The sequence below is a fragment of the Sceloporus occidentalis genome, unplaced genomic scaffold (genome assembly GCF_023333645.1).
Source record: "Sceloporus occidentalis isolate IW3139 unplaced genomic scaffold, rSceOcc1.0.p SCAF_3, whole genome shotgun sequence".
Taxonomy (NCBI): domain Eukaryota; kingdom Metazoa; phylum Chordata; class Lepidosauria; order Squamata; family Phrynosomatidae; genus Sceloporus; species Sceloporus occidentalis.
Genome location: NW_028316983.1, coordinates 99,832,200 through 99,848,330, shown reverse-complemented (window position 1 = coordinate 99,848,330; position 16,131 = coordinate 99,832,200). Strand labels below are relative to the sequence as shown.

Genomic DNA, 16,131 nt, shown 5'->3' with positions numbered 1-16,131 from the left:
TGGTTGGCTGGCAGAGCTTATTTGCTGCTCTGTTTGAGAGACACAAATGTCTTCTATTAATCTTGAAATCTCTTCATATATATTATGCTAGAAAGCCTTACAGCAGTCAAGTAAGTCTTATCACTGATTTGGATGGGTGGTGGGTTGGGGGAAACATTGGCCCATTACAGACGGGCAAAAAGTACATGCCGTGCACGTACTAGGGTTAGAAAGGGGCATCCTTTCTGGATGCTCCTAACCCTAGTACGCACCGAGCGTGTACAAAATGGTGGTGCCCATTCTACACGGGCGCCACCATTTTGATGTCATGGATGCCTAGCGTCCGCATGTCGCACAGCGGAAATGATGCCATGAGTGCGCCACTGGCGCTTTGCAACGCCATTTCCACACCGCAAGAAGAAGCTGCATTTTGCAGCTTCTTTTTTGTTGCGCAAAGGAGCCGCGCGGTTTGGCTGCTGAGGCTCCTCCACACAGCAAATGACGGCACCGGCAGACCACCCTTTTTGGGCGGTCTGTAAAGCACCAGAGATACCATAATTGTATGGAATGAGTCACATGAGTCTGGCCCTCCATGCTAAAGTATGATCCTTTTGAAGACTTAATCCTTCAGAAATCCATATTACAGCCAACCCTCCACATTTGTTGCTTTGACTTTTGCAGATTTGATTATTCACAGATTTCATTAATACTGTATGTTCTTTCTAGGAATCTCTAGGCCTTACAGCATGACTTCTGCTCAACATCTGCCAGAGGTCTTGCTGGCAGACCTAGAGATTCCTAGAGAGAACACTTCTTTAAGCCTTTGTAGGTCCTCCAGCACAATTCTATGGTCAATGTCTGGCAGCTGTTGAATACTGATTTCTGCTGAAGGACCTATAGATTCCTGAGTTTTCTCTCAGGTTAAAAAAATGTTTATTAATTTGTGTTTTTTCCACTTTCACAGGGGTCCTGCAAAACGTGGAGGGTTCACTGTATTTCTCTTTGCTTAGAAAAAAACCTTGGAAATTTTGTAGTGGAAGGATCCTGGAGATCAGGCATCAGTTTTCATATTACCTACCATCTCTCCACTTTAGTAATAGTGTTGGTATGTGATGATTTTTAAAGGCTAGAAACCAGAATTGTTGCTTTCCCAAATGATTTCACAGCTGAGCCAAAACAGTTACCATCAACATCATGACTTGCTCCTAGCCATTATACTTCACCTTGCTTATACAGTGCGCCCGCGTCATACACATGTGTGCTATGCACGGCTTTCAGCTTATGCTAAAAGCCGCATGATGGAACTGGCAATGGCGCCTGTGCCACACTGCACTGCATGCATGAATCCCATGGTTTTAAATGGGGCTCGAGCATTCGCAGTATTTGCCTTATGCAGGGGGTCGGTCCAGAATGGATCCCCGCATAAGGCAAGTGCGCACTGTACATGTATAGCAACAACTCTTTTTCAAAAATGTAAAAAAAAAAGACAAAATAAATAATGGGTGCTAATGGGAGAGAAAGAATGTGAACAGATAAAAATCTGGTCCACAGTTCCTAAGTAACCAGCACATTTTTTTATCTTCTGGTTTTTGGTTTCTGGAATCCTGTGTTAATGACTTTTGGGGTAACAGTACAGTAACCACAGCATGGAAAGTAGTGGGGAGTTATTTTCCTCTTTTTCATTTTCAGGATAAGGAATGTACAGACATGTGTTTATTTCTGTGGCCTTGTGCTGAAGTCCAGTGTGTGTTTACTTTTGTGTGTGTGTGTGTTTTGTTGCTGATTTATGAATGCCTGCATAATTTGATATAAAAATAAATACAGTTCTGTCTTGGGCTCATGCTGTTGGTTTTATAATGTCTAGCAGTGCCTTACTTATTGTCTTTAATTTACCAAATGGTTTATTATGACTCAGTTTCAGCAGTACAGCAAACATATCTACTGTGCATTGGGTTGAGGCATTTTGGTAGAAGTCTACTAAAATACAATGGTTTCAAATCCCATTAGAGTTATTTATGATTTTTATAGAGCTGATTCAATGTGTTTTTTGTTTGGCTCTCCTCCCTTGGGCCCCAATGTGGAACTTCACTGTGAAACTAGCTGAAAGTTTTCCGGTCCTTGTTGCTTAAACAGAGCACTTCCATCTATTGTTTTCCCTTCAACCCTCAAAAGGCAAGAAGGTTCAAATCCAAGAAAAATTCATGGGTTATCTTTGGAGATGTGTGTGTAATGAGGGGATGGGGTAAGAGAAAACCATTGTATAATAACATTTAGCTATGTACAATGAATAAGCCCAACACCATTTCTTTTCTGAGTCTTTTCTCTTCTTTGGCATTTTCCCAGTTTTCCAGGAACCAAAGCTTCAGTAAAAGGTTGTAAACAAGGAACATTTAGTATCCTAAATGCAAATCTGTGGTTCTTTACTGCATACAGGGCTGAATTCTGAAACGTTTCTATCTTTGAGTGCCACAAAAGAGTTATATGCGAGAGGAAACACTTATAGAAGATATACAATGCCAAATCAACAGCAGCTCAATTGCATATTCATAGGCAGGGCTTGGAAAAATCCCCTTTCCTTTTTCTTTTTTTGGATTATAGCTCCCAAGATCCCCCACCCTGCTGTAGTCCAAAAAAGGAACTTTTCCTAGGAGTTTTAGGTCCTATCATGGTTGGTTGTTTTAAAAACTCGGTTTCCAAATAGTGTATGAACAGCACCTGAGACTCAGCAGCACTTTTATTTGTAAACTAAATTGGCATAAATGTTACCATTAGGAGTAGTATCTTGGCAGGAAGGTTGGTACATCTGGTCTCAAATACTTCTTTGTTTACTTGGTACAGATGTTGCATCTTGGGTTGTGTTCCATGTGCTATGCTCAACAGATGTGGCATCAAAGAGGCTTAATAATCATCTAGTTTTTGTTTTGTATTAAAAACATTTGATAGAAATAGCTAACAGCTGTAGTCCTGTACCCATTTACCTGGGAGTAATCCCAACTGAACTCAGGGGGAATTACTTCTTAGTAGACATGTATAGGATTGGTCTCTAAACTGCAATGATCTTTCTGCATTGATTTATAGTTTTCTATATGGATCGGCAACGTGTTTCCTGTTTTGTTAAAAGAATGAATATAAAATAAAAATCTTGTTTGAATTAGTTTGTTCCACAACATGGACTCCTCCTCATTCAAGTCACTCCCCACATAAGCAGAAACTCCTTTTATTTGACAGATATATTTCTTCAGGTTAATAATTATGTGCCTCAGTTCATAAGTTGTCACAATTTCAATTATGAACCACAGTACAAAATTATTAACAGAATTTGGCACTGTATAAACATTTGGAAGAGGGAGTGGGGTGCTGGAAGAAAGAAAAAGCATTTAAATATTTTGAAATGGAAAATAATGATTTTGCATTTATTTTTCTAAGAGGACCCTAACCGCATCAGGCGAGGTTTTGACTGTTTCTGGCATGGTCCATACATTTCTGTAAGAGTGACCCACAAGGGGATACTGACATGAGAGGATCAACATTCCAGTCTTTCTAAGAAAAGGAGTTCTACAAAAGGTTTGCTTGTGCAAATGGCTGATGTGGGTAAAAACCAAGAGGAATGCAAGAAGTATGTTCATTCTGAGACAAGTTGCAGAGACACAGAATGGTACTTGGGGAAAGTATCACAGTTGCAAAATTCATGGCTGTACCTCACTGAAGAAAGAGCACAGATGACCTCCAAGTCAGGCTCCCTTACTTTTTAAAGTGAAGTGGGGGTAAGTTAAGAATATTGTGGTTTCAAAGAGTGTAAATCAGGATTCTTCTAACCTGGTACCCACCAGGTTTGTAGGTCTACAACCTACATTACCTCTAGCCAGAATGGCTTTCTGATCCAATGCCCTTTAGTCTATCACATCTGTGGGCACAAAACAGGGGAAGGGTTGTACAGATCTAGTCTGTAGGTTGTAATGCTGGTCTTCCCTCCAGTGGTCATCTTCATGCCAATATCACCAGTTGTTCAGGGAACCAGCCATCCTTCTTTAATACCTTACTTAAGGAAAAAAAGCAATTAAAATTATTCTTTATCTGTGGTTCCATGTCTCCAGCAGTTCCTTCTGTTCCTTTATTCAGATACTCTAAAATCAATGATTCCTGATGGAATAAATTAAATGAAAATGTACTACTTTAAAAAAAAAAATTTAACACCCTCACCCCAACCCCCAAAACCCGAGAAACCAGTTTGTAACTCAGGCCAGAAAACTTGTGTGGAACTAGGAAAACTATGTTATTAATCTTTCAAAACATCTTGATATTCAGTCACATTTATATAATAACAGAGAAGTATTGCTTAAAGGTCCCTCAGCAAAATAAAATAATCACTATAGGAAATGATCTGCTTTACAAAGAGCTACTTGCTGAACAGCTGTCAGGGATGAGCAAGAATGATCTCTCACTGACAATACAGAGAATCTATACAAAGGTTTGGCTCTTGTTTACTACTTTGGGGGGCCAGGTTCTCTGAGGTTCAAGTGCTCTGGTGATGTCCCCCATGACTGCCACCCCCAGACTGGACTACACCATTGCTTTAACCAGGTTATGTCAATATTCTGTGGCTACCATTTCCTTAGCAACACCACACTCTGTATTAAAACTTGCTTCTAGGTCCACATTTGGCTTGCTGAATAGGCTCATAACAGCCGGAAATGGTATGGCTGGTAACTCTCATGGCAGTGAAGTGGTGTCATATCTTTTGGCAGGATATGATTCAGCACCACAGATAGCTACTTGGGCTAAAACCCAGAGTGGATTATAGCCCCTAAGCCATAGGGTCAGATCAGGTTGAACAAAGGCTGTAAGATGTTCTTGAAAAGGCAAAACTGGGGGGCAGGGGAGAGGATGCCATTGCTCACATCCACTGCACTGCTGTCAAGAGAGTCTTAATAAGGCACTATGGAGACCAGAGACCTTCCTCTGTATGTGACTTTCTGCAACAGTAATAACAATATTTATTTATAATGTCCTTTTCACTAAAGGGTGAAACCAAGAAAACACAATACCATAATAGGCTAAAATACAAAAATAATATATTAATTTATACAAATAAAATCCTCATCAGTGGCTACCTGTCTGGGCCACCTTAGCCACACTCCTCAGCATAATCCAGTGAATCACACAGAAAAGTCTTTATAAAAATGGGCAAGATCCTCCTACAGTTGGAGGTGCAAAGGAAGACTGTTCCACAAATACAGAGCCAGATCTTGAAAGGCTCACAGCCTTGTTGGAGCTGTGTGCATTGGTAGAAGCACTTTGCTGTGGATTTTAAATTCCTAGATGGCACAGATGATAGCCATCCCTTTTACAGTCAGATCGGGGCCATGGCAACTGCATGCTGCAGCCCCAGTCTGGCCTTTGCAGGGTGCAAAAAGGAGCCGCAAAAAGTAGCTCCTTCTTGCCCCCTGCAAAGGGTGTGATAGCCGCAGCACCATGGCTTTATAGCACTCCTTTGGTGCCAGAAGAGCACCGTGACGCCATGCAACATGTGGAGTGGCACATGGCATTGCGCTACCTTGGGGCGGAGTCTGGGCATGCGTCATTTGGATGTGATGGCCTGAATCCGCCCCCAGGATGACTTTTAAGGCTGGTCTGCACAGGGCTTGAATTGCCAGATACTGGAGGAGTTTAAAGTACTGGGCTTTAAAATACTAGAGCAAAAAGCTTATAATGAGCCCACTGTTCACTTGCCTTCAGGCCTATTGTATGCCAGTCTTCAACTATCTTTTCTGAGCACTCATCACCATTTAGTGTAGATTTTTGCATTTAAAGTTTTGTGGAAGGACAGCTTTTAGGCACAAAAAGCTTTCAGGACCATTTAGATCCCCACAGACTATGAACTGAGAAGATGGCAATTTGTGTCTTTTCAAAGAATCACAGTACAAATATCCCTAGTGCTTCTGAAGACTGTTTATTCCACTCTTCTTGTGGATGTTGAGAGAAACTCTTGAGCTTCATATACATATGGTTGTGGACACTGCAAACAGCTTTTTCTGTGAATTTCTGCTAATGAACATGCACTTTCTTTTGATTCAAACTCTGAATCCCACCAGGGCTATCTTTAAATTTGGAATGGGAAAGCCAGCAGAACAGACTTAATGGACTCCAGAATTTGCTGCACACATTTCCTGCAGTTTGTGGGATTTGGTTATGATTTTCAGCCGACGGCCCCAAAGAGTTCTCTATGGAAATAGAACACATTCTATTGTCAGATATTAAAAGCAAAATCAAATCCACTCTGTTGTTATATCTTGGCTTCAAGGCTGTAATATCCCCTCCTCTTCTCATATCTTTGTTGCTTTATGACAGCACAACACACGTTAAACATTAGGAGCCTGGTGATATGGGAAATCAGGGCACTAAAAGGCTATTCAATAATTTCCAGATGTTAGAATGAGAACTGTGTCCTTTCATGAGAAGTATGTAGCTGTGAGAAAGGGTGCTGGCAGTGGGGAGGGATCTTGTTATGTCAGAAAATAATTTCTTTTTCTCTTCTTATTTTCTTCTTATTTTAGCAGCACTTGGGGATGCTTTACTTGTATAGGTTTGCCTTGTAAATAATCCACACTTAACAAACAGTGTGATGATCAAGGGAATGGGTAGGATGGGTGGGAAAAGCAGGGTTCTTTTGTCAGCTGATTAAATAGGAAGGGCAGGGATATGAGGATAGGCAACCTCCCATAATCTGGGGCTGTTTTTTTCACTTCAGGACCCACCAGGCCAAAAATATTGGGGGGTGATCAAGGGCCCAGCAGTTAACATCCAGTGTTTATTTTGTTCTGTCTTTGTGGCAGGTCAGGACTGTGGGGAGTTTTGGGAAACCCTGGATATTGTTTTTCTACAAAATTACTTCTGGAGAAAACTCACACACACACCAAAAAATTGCCATAGGGGCATCAAGAGTGGGGACACTTGGAGGCTCACAGACCATAAAAAACAGTGTGGGGTTAGCATGAAGCTTATGTGGACTGCATTTCTTCATCCCCAACATAAACAAGGCCTTCCTATTGAACACCAGTGTGGCCCAGTGGTAGGGCAACAGCTTTGCAGCCTTAAGAATTAAACCCTTTTATGTAGGAAAGCCTATTGTGACCTGGTCAACCTGCTGTTTGGCTAAGAGATAGCCCTGGCAATGCATTTAACAAGAGAACGCTTCTCCACAACTGCAGCTTACGGTATACCCATCAAGGCATTTTTAAAGTACAGTAATAGTTGTGTGTGTCCAAATAGACACCCAGAGGAGATAAATGGGCACAAACAGTTGAATTCGTGCTCTGCAGGATTACTACCCTTGTTTTAATGCCTACTGCAAGTTGTTGCAGACAAAAAATGAAAATAATCTCCTCTGTATGTCCTTTGCAGTCTCAGATCAGCTTTGCTTTTTTAAACAAATTTTCTAAGCTTTGACGAGAGTTCTACAGATTTTTCTTGTTTTGAATTCAGGTATTTTCTCGTATCGGGCAGGATAATAAAAAATTGAGATACTAATGTGTAAATGTATTTGTAGCTCTGTCTCTTAATCTCTCTTTTTTAAAAAACAACTATCGGCACAGTGAAAGTCAGGATTATATGTAGTGCAAAAGTTCCACTCAATAATCTTTTGAAGGGGAGAATGCATATCCAGTAATAATTTATTTAAAAATGCCATGGTACCTGTCATGTTATTAGTATGTTTGTGCGCCTTCAAGTCATCTGTCAATTTACGGTGACTCCATAAATTTCATAGGATTTTCTTAAATAAGGAGTATTCGTTACCATACTATCATAAAAATTCTTAATCTGCTGTCCATCTTTACTAGCCTTTAAAATGCCTGATTAATTAAATTAACTAATTCTAATGTAACTGTAAGCAGTTGAAATCTATTTGTTTATTTTTTCTGTTTCACAGATTTTTACACTGCTCTTCTATAAGAGTTCCTAGAGTGATTACTGAAAAGATTGCAGGAGCAACTGTTTTGTTGTTCTTATATTTTCAAGGTGCCTGTATAGTGATTCTTGTTTTGATATCTTTAAAATCTGTTTTAGCAAGCAGCTGAGCTGTAAATAGTTTGGGAGATAGGCAGATTTTCACCCCGCTGAAATGAATGGGTCTGAAATCAAGTGAAGGGAGAATTAAGAGGTTTTGAACTATGAATGCACAGGGCTTTCTTAGTGAGCAAGGAAGTAAAATTATTATTCCTAGCTAGGGCTAGTACAGGGCCTCTCTGTAAATGGTAAATGTATAGGAAGCTGCTAGTAACTGAGGTTGGTTTAAAGGCAAAAACACCATGATGTGGCCTCCAAAGAAAATTTAGCATACTTTCCATAGAAGCTGGTATGTGGTTTGGCAATGGACAAGTAAGCTACCACAGCAAGGAAGAGTTTGTTTTGATGCTGAACACACTTTTGGGAGGGAGATGAGGACTCACGGACCATAGATGGCCAATGTGGTGTTTTTCTGTTGTGATTGGTGACATGGATATAGCATTGTGAAATGTATATGTCTGTCAGAAGCCATCTAGACCAGGAATGATTGAAGACATTTGTGGCTTGATGTGGAGCAGGAAATGTTTATTCCACTCAACCCACTCATCCATTCAGATTAAGATTCATAGTACCCGATGCCAGTGAGTGTTTGACTAGGGCTCTAGAGAACAGGGTTAGAATCCCCACTCAGCCATGGAAACCTGTGAAATCCTGACAGCAACATCATTTTGCATTCACAGTAAACACTTGCTATGTCAAGTAGTCATCCCTACATTTTGCACATCTCTGTGACATATATGCAGATATTCCAAAGTCTGGAGGAAAAAAAACCCCTCAAACTCACAAACATTTGCAGTCCCATGCATTTCAGATAAGGGAGACCCAACCTGTACTTGCTGGAGTGGACCTCTATCACTGTAGGTGTGATGGGGGACTCCTGTAGGAGGAGGTATATCCTAAGCAATTATCTTTTTTCCTCCTTCTTAACTTGAATTCAGCTACAGTCTTGACTAATGCTGAAGTATGTGAGGCAAGAGCTAAAACCACAGTCCTCCTTCAGTGACCTCTGGAATGAAAAACAGGCAGAATCTCTGATGATCATTGTGGGCTTGTGCATAGATCTGGGGAAGCAGGGTGGCTTTTCATAAATATTTGCCTTGCTTTAGCTTCCTGCAGATGTACTTTGTATGTAAACTCCTCCACACTCTTCAGCTGTCATGCTGTTTTGCTATACCTCCACCACAGTGCTTCATACAGAACTGAAATATATGATACTATATCACGTTATGGGGGCTATGTGCAAGGACATACACTGAATTTGGAGCCAGAGGAGGCTGTTATCAGCTTGTGTAGTTATTATCAGACCCAACAAACTGTGCACCCAGTCTAGCTTGCTTGTTTGATGATAAATATCCATAGTATTGTGGCCGCTTTTCTGAGCAATGTTTGAATTATACAACGGTGCAACATCAGAAGGAATGCAATGAATGTGTAGCGGAGGGGACAATTTCCCAGATATGCAATGAGGATATTTAATGAATACATCTGCAATAATGTCTGCTTTTTTACTTTATAATATTTTGCTCAAAAGTACTTTCTTAACAACCCTTTAATCTGAAATACTAATGTTTATTTTATATTGCATAGAATGGTGCACAGTCTTCTCTTGCAAGAACTAAGACATGTCAACATCATTCCTGCCTTGTAGATTAGGATATATAGGTGGAAAGGTCATTGCTGAGATCCCCCAGTGAATTTCTGGCTGAGCCAGATCTTGAACTTTCCTATCACAGATCTAACTTGTAAGAACTGGAAATCACTAGATTAGGCAGTAGTACAGTTTAGAAAAACCACAAATTTCTTCAGTGCTAATTGACCTAGGAGAACACATTTCAGATAAGTTATGTATAACAATGGATGACATCACCACAAACCACAAAAGTGTCCCTAAAGGCTGTAGACCTGTGTAAATGCTGTTAAAATTCATAAAGTGGAAATGAGATCTATCTGCACTGTGGAAAAAAATGCAATTTGACACTGCTTTAGCTGTCATGGCTCCATGCTATGGAATTCTGGGACTTATAGTTTGTTGTGGCACCAGAGTGCTCTGAAAGAGAAGGCTAAATGTTTCACAAAACTACAAATCCCAGAATTCCATACCACTGAGCCATGACAGTTAAAGCAGTGTCAAACTGCATTATTTCTGAAGTGCAGGTTAGACCTCAGGTTATTGTTGAGGTAGATGTTCTATACATGATTTTCAGCCTAACCTTTATATTGTGTTCAGATCTAAATCAACTGAGGTTTTTTTATTTACTCAAAGAAAATGCGCTGTAGGATCCTTGTACTGCAATCCTAAACAGGCCAACTCAGAATTGAGGCCCATTGTTTTCATCTGGGGGTCTTGCTTCTACAAAAGATCTTATTTCTCACCAGAAATGATTAATTGGCTACTGTGAAACCTCCCCCTCATTTCAAAAAGTAAAAGGCATGTTTTATTTTGCAGCTACTTTTGCACCCATTTTTTTCATTCATTTTATTTTTGTTGCAATTTTTACTGTTTGTCTTTCATATTATTAATTTGAATTATTTGCAGTTTGTATTTATAACAACGTTCGATCTCAAGCAGCCAGTGAGAAAACTGTCTATGTGTTCTTTATGTTTATTTGTTAATTTGTGTGGATTGCTTTCATTTGAGAAAGCAGCATGAGCAATATACAACCAAACCCATCAATCTGGTAAAGCTTGTTAGAAACTGGAACAAGTAGGTTTTTGAAAACCCAAAAGAGGCATCATTGGTCAGAGTAGTACTGACAAGCAATTTCAGAAAGCAGATGCTGTGAAACCAAAGTCCCTGCTCCAAACCAGCAAGGGCTCGACCTCCAGTATTTTAGATCCCATGAAATTTTTGCCTCCTTCAAAACCTTTCCCCTCACAATGCTGTTCATTTGTCATTTACTCCACAGGTCCTGTGCCTACAAATCAGTGTGTATTGTCGCCTGTCAACAGCTCACATCCAGTTCAAGCATTGCTGGAGAGCTTTACAGTCTTATCTGGCTGTGCAAGCAAAGGAACTGCTGCATTGCCGCAGGAGGTTCATGTCCTCAACCTGAGGAGACCCGAAGAAGGCTCTGGCCACCATGAGACAGAGGTAAAAGGGGAAATCATGCTATGGCTTGGGTTTTCAAGCAACATTGTCCTTAAGAAGAAAACACAATGGTCTGGAAGTGATGGTGGAGGTGTGGCTAGTTAGGGACAAAACAAAGGAGAACACACGGGCTAGATTCCTCTTGGTGACTTACACTGACATAACCAGGGGTAACTCACTCTAGTATAAGTCCTTTCTTGGATTTTGTGCACGAATCTGTAATGGCAGCTAAATGATGCCGTGGATATGTTGTGGAGCCTCTTCTCTCCAGATTGAAATGGGATGTTCCTTATTGTGGTTCTGAATCCTGCAAGACAATGTATTCTGCCTCTGACAAGCTTTACATCAAGTGAGAAGCAAGATGGTTGTGCCATCAGAGTGTGGACATCTTAACTGATCTGTGCCCAGGATGCTTTTACTAAGTAAACAAAACATGGTCATATAAAATATATTTTTATTTACTGGTATTTATTTATTACATCTTAATTTCATTCTTCTTTGGAGGAACTCTAAAGTATTGGACCTGATAACCCTTCCATCCATTTTATCTCTACAACAAGACTGTTAAGTTAGGTTAAGGGGGAAAAAAATAACTAGTTCTAGGGACCTTATCACACTAGCGAAATCTTGCTGAGAAATGGGATTTAAACTAGAGTGGGCCCTTTTCCTACACAGGGGATCCGCCCCCCCCCCCCCGACATAAGGGGAAAAACACATGTGCTCAAGCCCCATTAGAAATAATGGGGCTCGTGCTCACACGCCCCATTACTTCTTCCAGGGGGGAACAAGGTTTTTTTCCAGCGCGGCTTCCAGTGTATGCTGGAAGCTGCGTAAGACGTGCCTGCGTATGATATTGGCGCACTGTAGATTTAAATTTAAAAAACCTGCAAATGCATGAAGTTTATCAGACAACGTTCCTGCAGATGTGAAATAATGTGAAGTCAAAGGCAAAAGGGGCAAAAACGGCAGTTTTTTACTTTTGTGAAGCTCCGAAAGTAAAAAGCTGCTGTTTTTGTCCCTTTTGCCTTCACTTTGACTCTGCGTTACTTTACATTTGCAGGAATGTCATCTGATAAACTTCCCACATTTGTGTTTTTTTTTCTAATTTAAAACCCATTTTCTCAGCGGGATTTCACTAGTGTGATAAGGTCCTAGGTCAGCTTGAGAGCAGATTTTAACCCAAGTTTCTCCAATTCTAGTTTGAGATACTAAATACTATACCTGCTTATTTATAAAGGGGATATTGTAAAGGCTTTATTTGCTGAAGTAAGTAATTACACATGGCTGACAAATGTGCATAAGAATGATGGAATTGGGAGGGCGGGTGCTGGTGCAAGAGATTTTGTTGCTTGAGGCTCTCTGCTCTGTTCTCTACCTGGCTAGTACCCTCTCCCATCCCAAAAACTATACACATCTAGATGCATATTACCCAGTGCTAGCCACTTTCTTTCTTTTGCTACATGAGGTAGAAAATCGACAAACATTTCTCCTTGTTAGTGAAAAGACAATAATACCGAATAGAGTAATAATACTAGGCAGAATTGTAATTGCACATTTTTGGCGGTAGCTCTATAAAGCCCCTAGCGTTCCCACTCTTTCTTCAGTTTCTTTCGTCCACTGCGTTAGCTGCTTGTCAGGAACTTTGCTCTGTAGGAATCACTCACTACTTTTGCTTTTGAACATAGACTTGTTGACTACTCATTTGGATCTTGGACTGGGCTCTGTTTGTACATCTCTTGACCTTACAGACTTCCTGACTTCGATTTTACCTGACAAATTCAATCACCGTCAAACTGGAGGAGGAAATGGCTTCCCGTTCCTTTAAGAACTGTGAGAAATTTGGGGGCAAGATCCCAGTTTCCAATCGCCATTGCTCCTGTCTCTTGTGTTTGGGTCCTTAAGTCTGTGGTCACTGTAAATTGATGACCATACTGTCGTTGAAGAACGGCAAGAAGCAGCTGAAGGCTGTGCTTTATGAACAGGCGCTAAGGCCTGCTTCAACCCCCCCCCCCCCTTGTTGGGGCTATCCCCTAGCCCTCTACCTTGGACAGAGAAAAGGAAAGTCCACCAAGAAAGCCAAGTCCTCTGACCTCCCAGCATCCAAGAAATCTCGCTCCCCTTCTCTACTTGCTTTCATAATACCAAGTGCCTGCTGGTTAAGTTGGCTGCCTCACTGTACCTAATGGTAGGGTTGGTCTTGCAATTTGTTTCAAAAATAAGAAAGAATTTCAGATATAAATGTGGGGAAAGAGAGGTGAGTTTAATCCTTTCTCCACCATATCTTCCAACATTTCGCAGATTTAGCCCAGACACATGTGGCCAAGTAGCAGCAGAGCATTGTCAAGATGACCAAAGTTATTACTGGGGAAGAGCACAGAATCTAGAAGAGGCTACCACTGTTTGCTTTTTCCTGATCCTACTGAGAAGGGGAAGATTTTGTCCCCTGGTGTCCTTCTCTTTCTCCCTCCACTCCTGTGTTGACTGCACTCTGTAGTTACTTTTGCACTTTGAATTCAGTTTCAGTAACTGAAGTAAGCTGAGGGTATGGGGGAAAGTGGGAGGAGGAGAGAGAAACTGGGATATTTTAAAAGCAGCTGAAAAAGTGAAATGACAGTGGATTAATCATAACTGACCCTGGCAAATCAAGATAGTTGGGGGGTTTCCTCCACACACCATTTCTTTCTGCCTAATATTGCTGCACGTCCCCGAAGAAATTCAGTTGTATGCATCTGAGAGGGAAGGGAACCTGGAAGAGAAAATGGCATCCTAGGAGTTCCAGCTTCCATCTGTATACCGCTTTTTGGCTCTCAACCCACCTCTTCCAATGTGGGTTTCTTGTTAAGGGAAAAAGAAAAAGAAACATCTGGGCTCTCTTACCATATTTGCTTATAGTTAGCCTCTGAACTGGAATACTCTGACAAATATTCACAGCTCCTTTAACCCACTGTAGGATCTAAATCTCTTCAAATATATGGAGCTGTTGGCTCATCCCCCGCATATCTAATATGCTTAACTTCATTTGAGATATAAGCATGAGGGATACGCAATAAGAAACAGATTTTTCAAAGGGAGAAGGACCTCATTTTCTTCAAAGCTAAATTGCTTGTGTTGTAAATTATCCTGAATATTCTTGGAAGTATGCCATAACCACTATAAACAAATGTTTAAGTTCATCTTCCTTTAGCCTTGGTAGTATGTCTTTCATTCTGAACTGGTGAGGAATGTTGTTCAGATAGGAAGTGTTCCTGACTTCAGCGGTTCTTGTGCAATGAGTAAACAGGTCACTGGTCCAGGGATGCGAGCTGAGGAACATTTTGCCTAATTGCTGTAAAAAATAAAGCTTGAAAGAGACATGTTTTTGATGTTAAACTTGTGCAATGTTGTTTGGTTTTAGAAAAGATCAAAACAGAATGATTGGAAGATGGGGAAGAGAGAAAAATATTTCATAGTATGATAGCACATGTCTTTAAAACATGGCATGAAAATGTTCAGTGGTGAACTAGTATGTATTTGTGAATATGAACTATTGAAGCATCAGGTAGGAAAGGAGATTTTAGAAGCTAAAGAGAGAGAAGCCACTGCCAAGGGTTTGTAAAGCCAGTGGGAAAAGTCAGTGATCCCAGTGCTACATAGACCATGCTGTATCTTGTGCACTTTCAAGACAATTTACTTCCAAATAAGTAATTAGGACTGGCCCTACCATTGCCACCAGATGCATGGAGGCGGGGGCGAGTGACATATTGAAGATAGGAGCTTTGAGTGCTATATGGCTTTGCCATATCACATCTAAACCAGCCTGCTCATCTCAGGTATAGCACCTCCCAATGTTGAAGTAAAATTAATCGGCCAGTTCATTCTACAGTAGGGCCTTGACATTTGCTGGCATTAGAGGCACAGGACCACCATGAAAGTGAAAGAACCACAGATTAAAACAACAACACTAACACTTTTTTAAAAAACCTGAGACAACAACTCTCTAGAAACCTGTGGGTCTTTCAGTGCAAATCTCAGGTCAACATCCCTTGAAAGATGACCATAGAATTGTACTGGAGGATTTACACATGACTAAAGAAGTGTTAGCTCTAAGAATCTCTAGGTCCCAAGCAAGTCTTCCAATGGAGGTTGGCCAAAGAGTCACACTGGAGGATCTAGAGATTCCTAGAGGTAACACTTCTCTAGTCATGTGCAGGTCTTTCAGCACAGGTCTGTGGTCAACTTCCAAGGGATGTTGACCATACGTTTCCACTGGAAGACCCAAAGATTCCTAGAGAGTTATTCAATCAGGTAAAAAAAAAGTATTTTTTAATTATTATTATTTGTGGTTTTCCCACTTTCATGGTGGTCCTGTGCCCTTAACCCGAGTAAATGTGGAGGGCCCACTGTAGAATGAATTGGTAGATGAATTTTACTTCAACACTGGGGGATTCTATATGTGAGAGCAGCAAACTGGTTTAGGTGATTACAGAGAGTGGTGTGTTCAAGTCAGACTTGTCAATTTTTAATGCCAAATCACTGGTTGATAGGTAGAATTCATGCAGCTGCCTTGCTTCCTGGTAAGAACATAGGAAATTGTCTCATGCTGTATCAGACTGGCAATCTACCCAAGTACTGTTGACATTGATTGTCAGTGCCTTTCTGATTTTTTCAATCAAAATCATCTGTGAACATACTAGAAGAAGCATGTGTCTTCTACAGTTGAGCTACAGCTCCTCCACAGTCACCTAAGCTGCTTTCCTCAGCCAAGTTTTTCAAATCTGTTTTTCCGGTGTTTTTGAGAGTGTCTGTAGTAGCCTCTTGTGTACTGTTGTCTAGGACATTCCATATCCACAATCCGTTTGTTTCCTGTCTCCAACCAAAAGTTGTGCCATCGTAGCCATTCGGGAAGGACACTGAGAAAATGAGCAGGAAGCTAGGAAAGGGGTTGCTGGCAACAGTGGAAAGTGTAAGGATATAAACAACTGGGTTAGATCAGATTTCAACCTCTCCCCTTTTGCTTATAA

The 16,131-nt window shown here is 40.8% G+C and overlaps 1 protein-coding gene across 3 annotated transcripts in view; it reads left to right on the top strand.

Annotated features, from left to right (window-relative positions):
* The window catches only part of LOC149316472 (transforming growth factor beta receptor type 3-like), a 182,764-nt gene that overhangs the window by 64,797 nt on the left and 101,836 nt on the right, over positions 1 to 16,131 (top strand). For all 3 annotated transcript variants that reach the window (XM_089515596.1, XM_089515597.1, XM_089515595.1), the window contains exon 3: positions 10,950 to 11,134. In XM_089515596.1, coding sequence (XP_089371722.1) covers positions 10,950 to 11,134 — 185 coding nt within the window. The remainder of the gene's footprint in view (positions 1 to 10,949; positions 11,135 to 16,131) is intronic.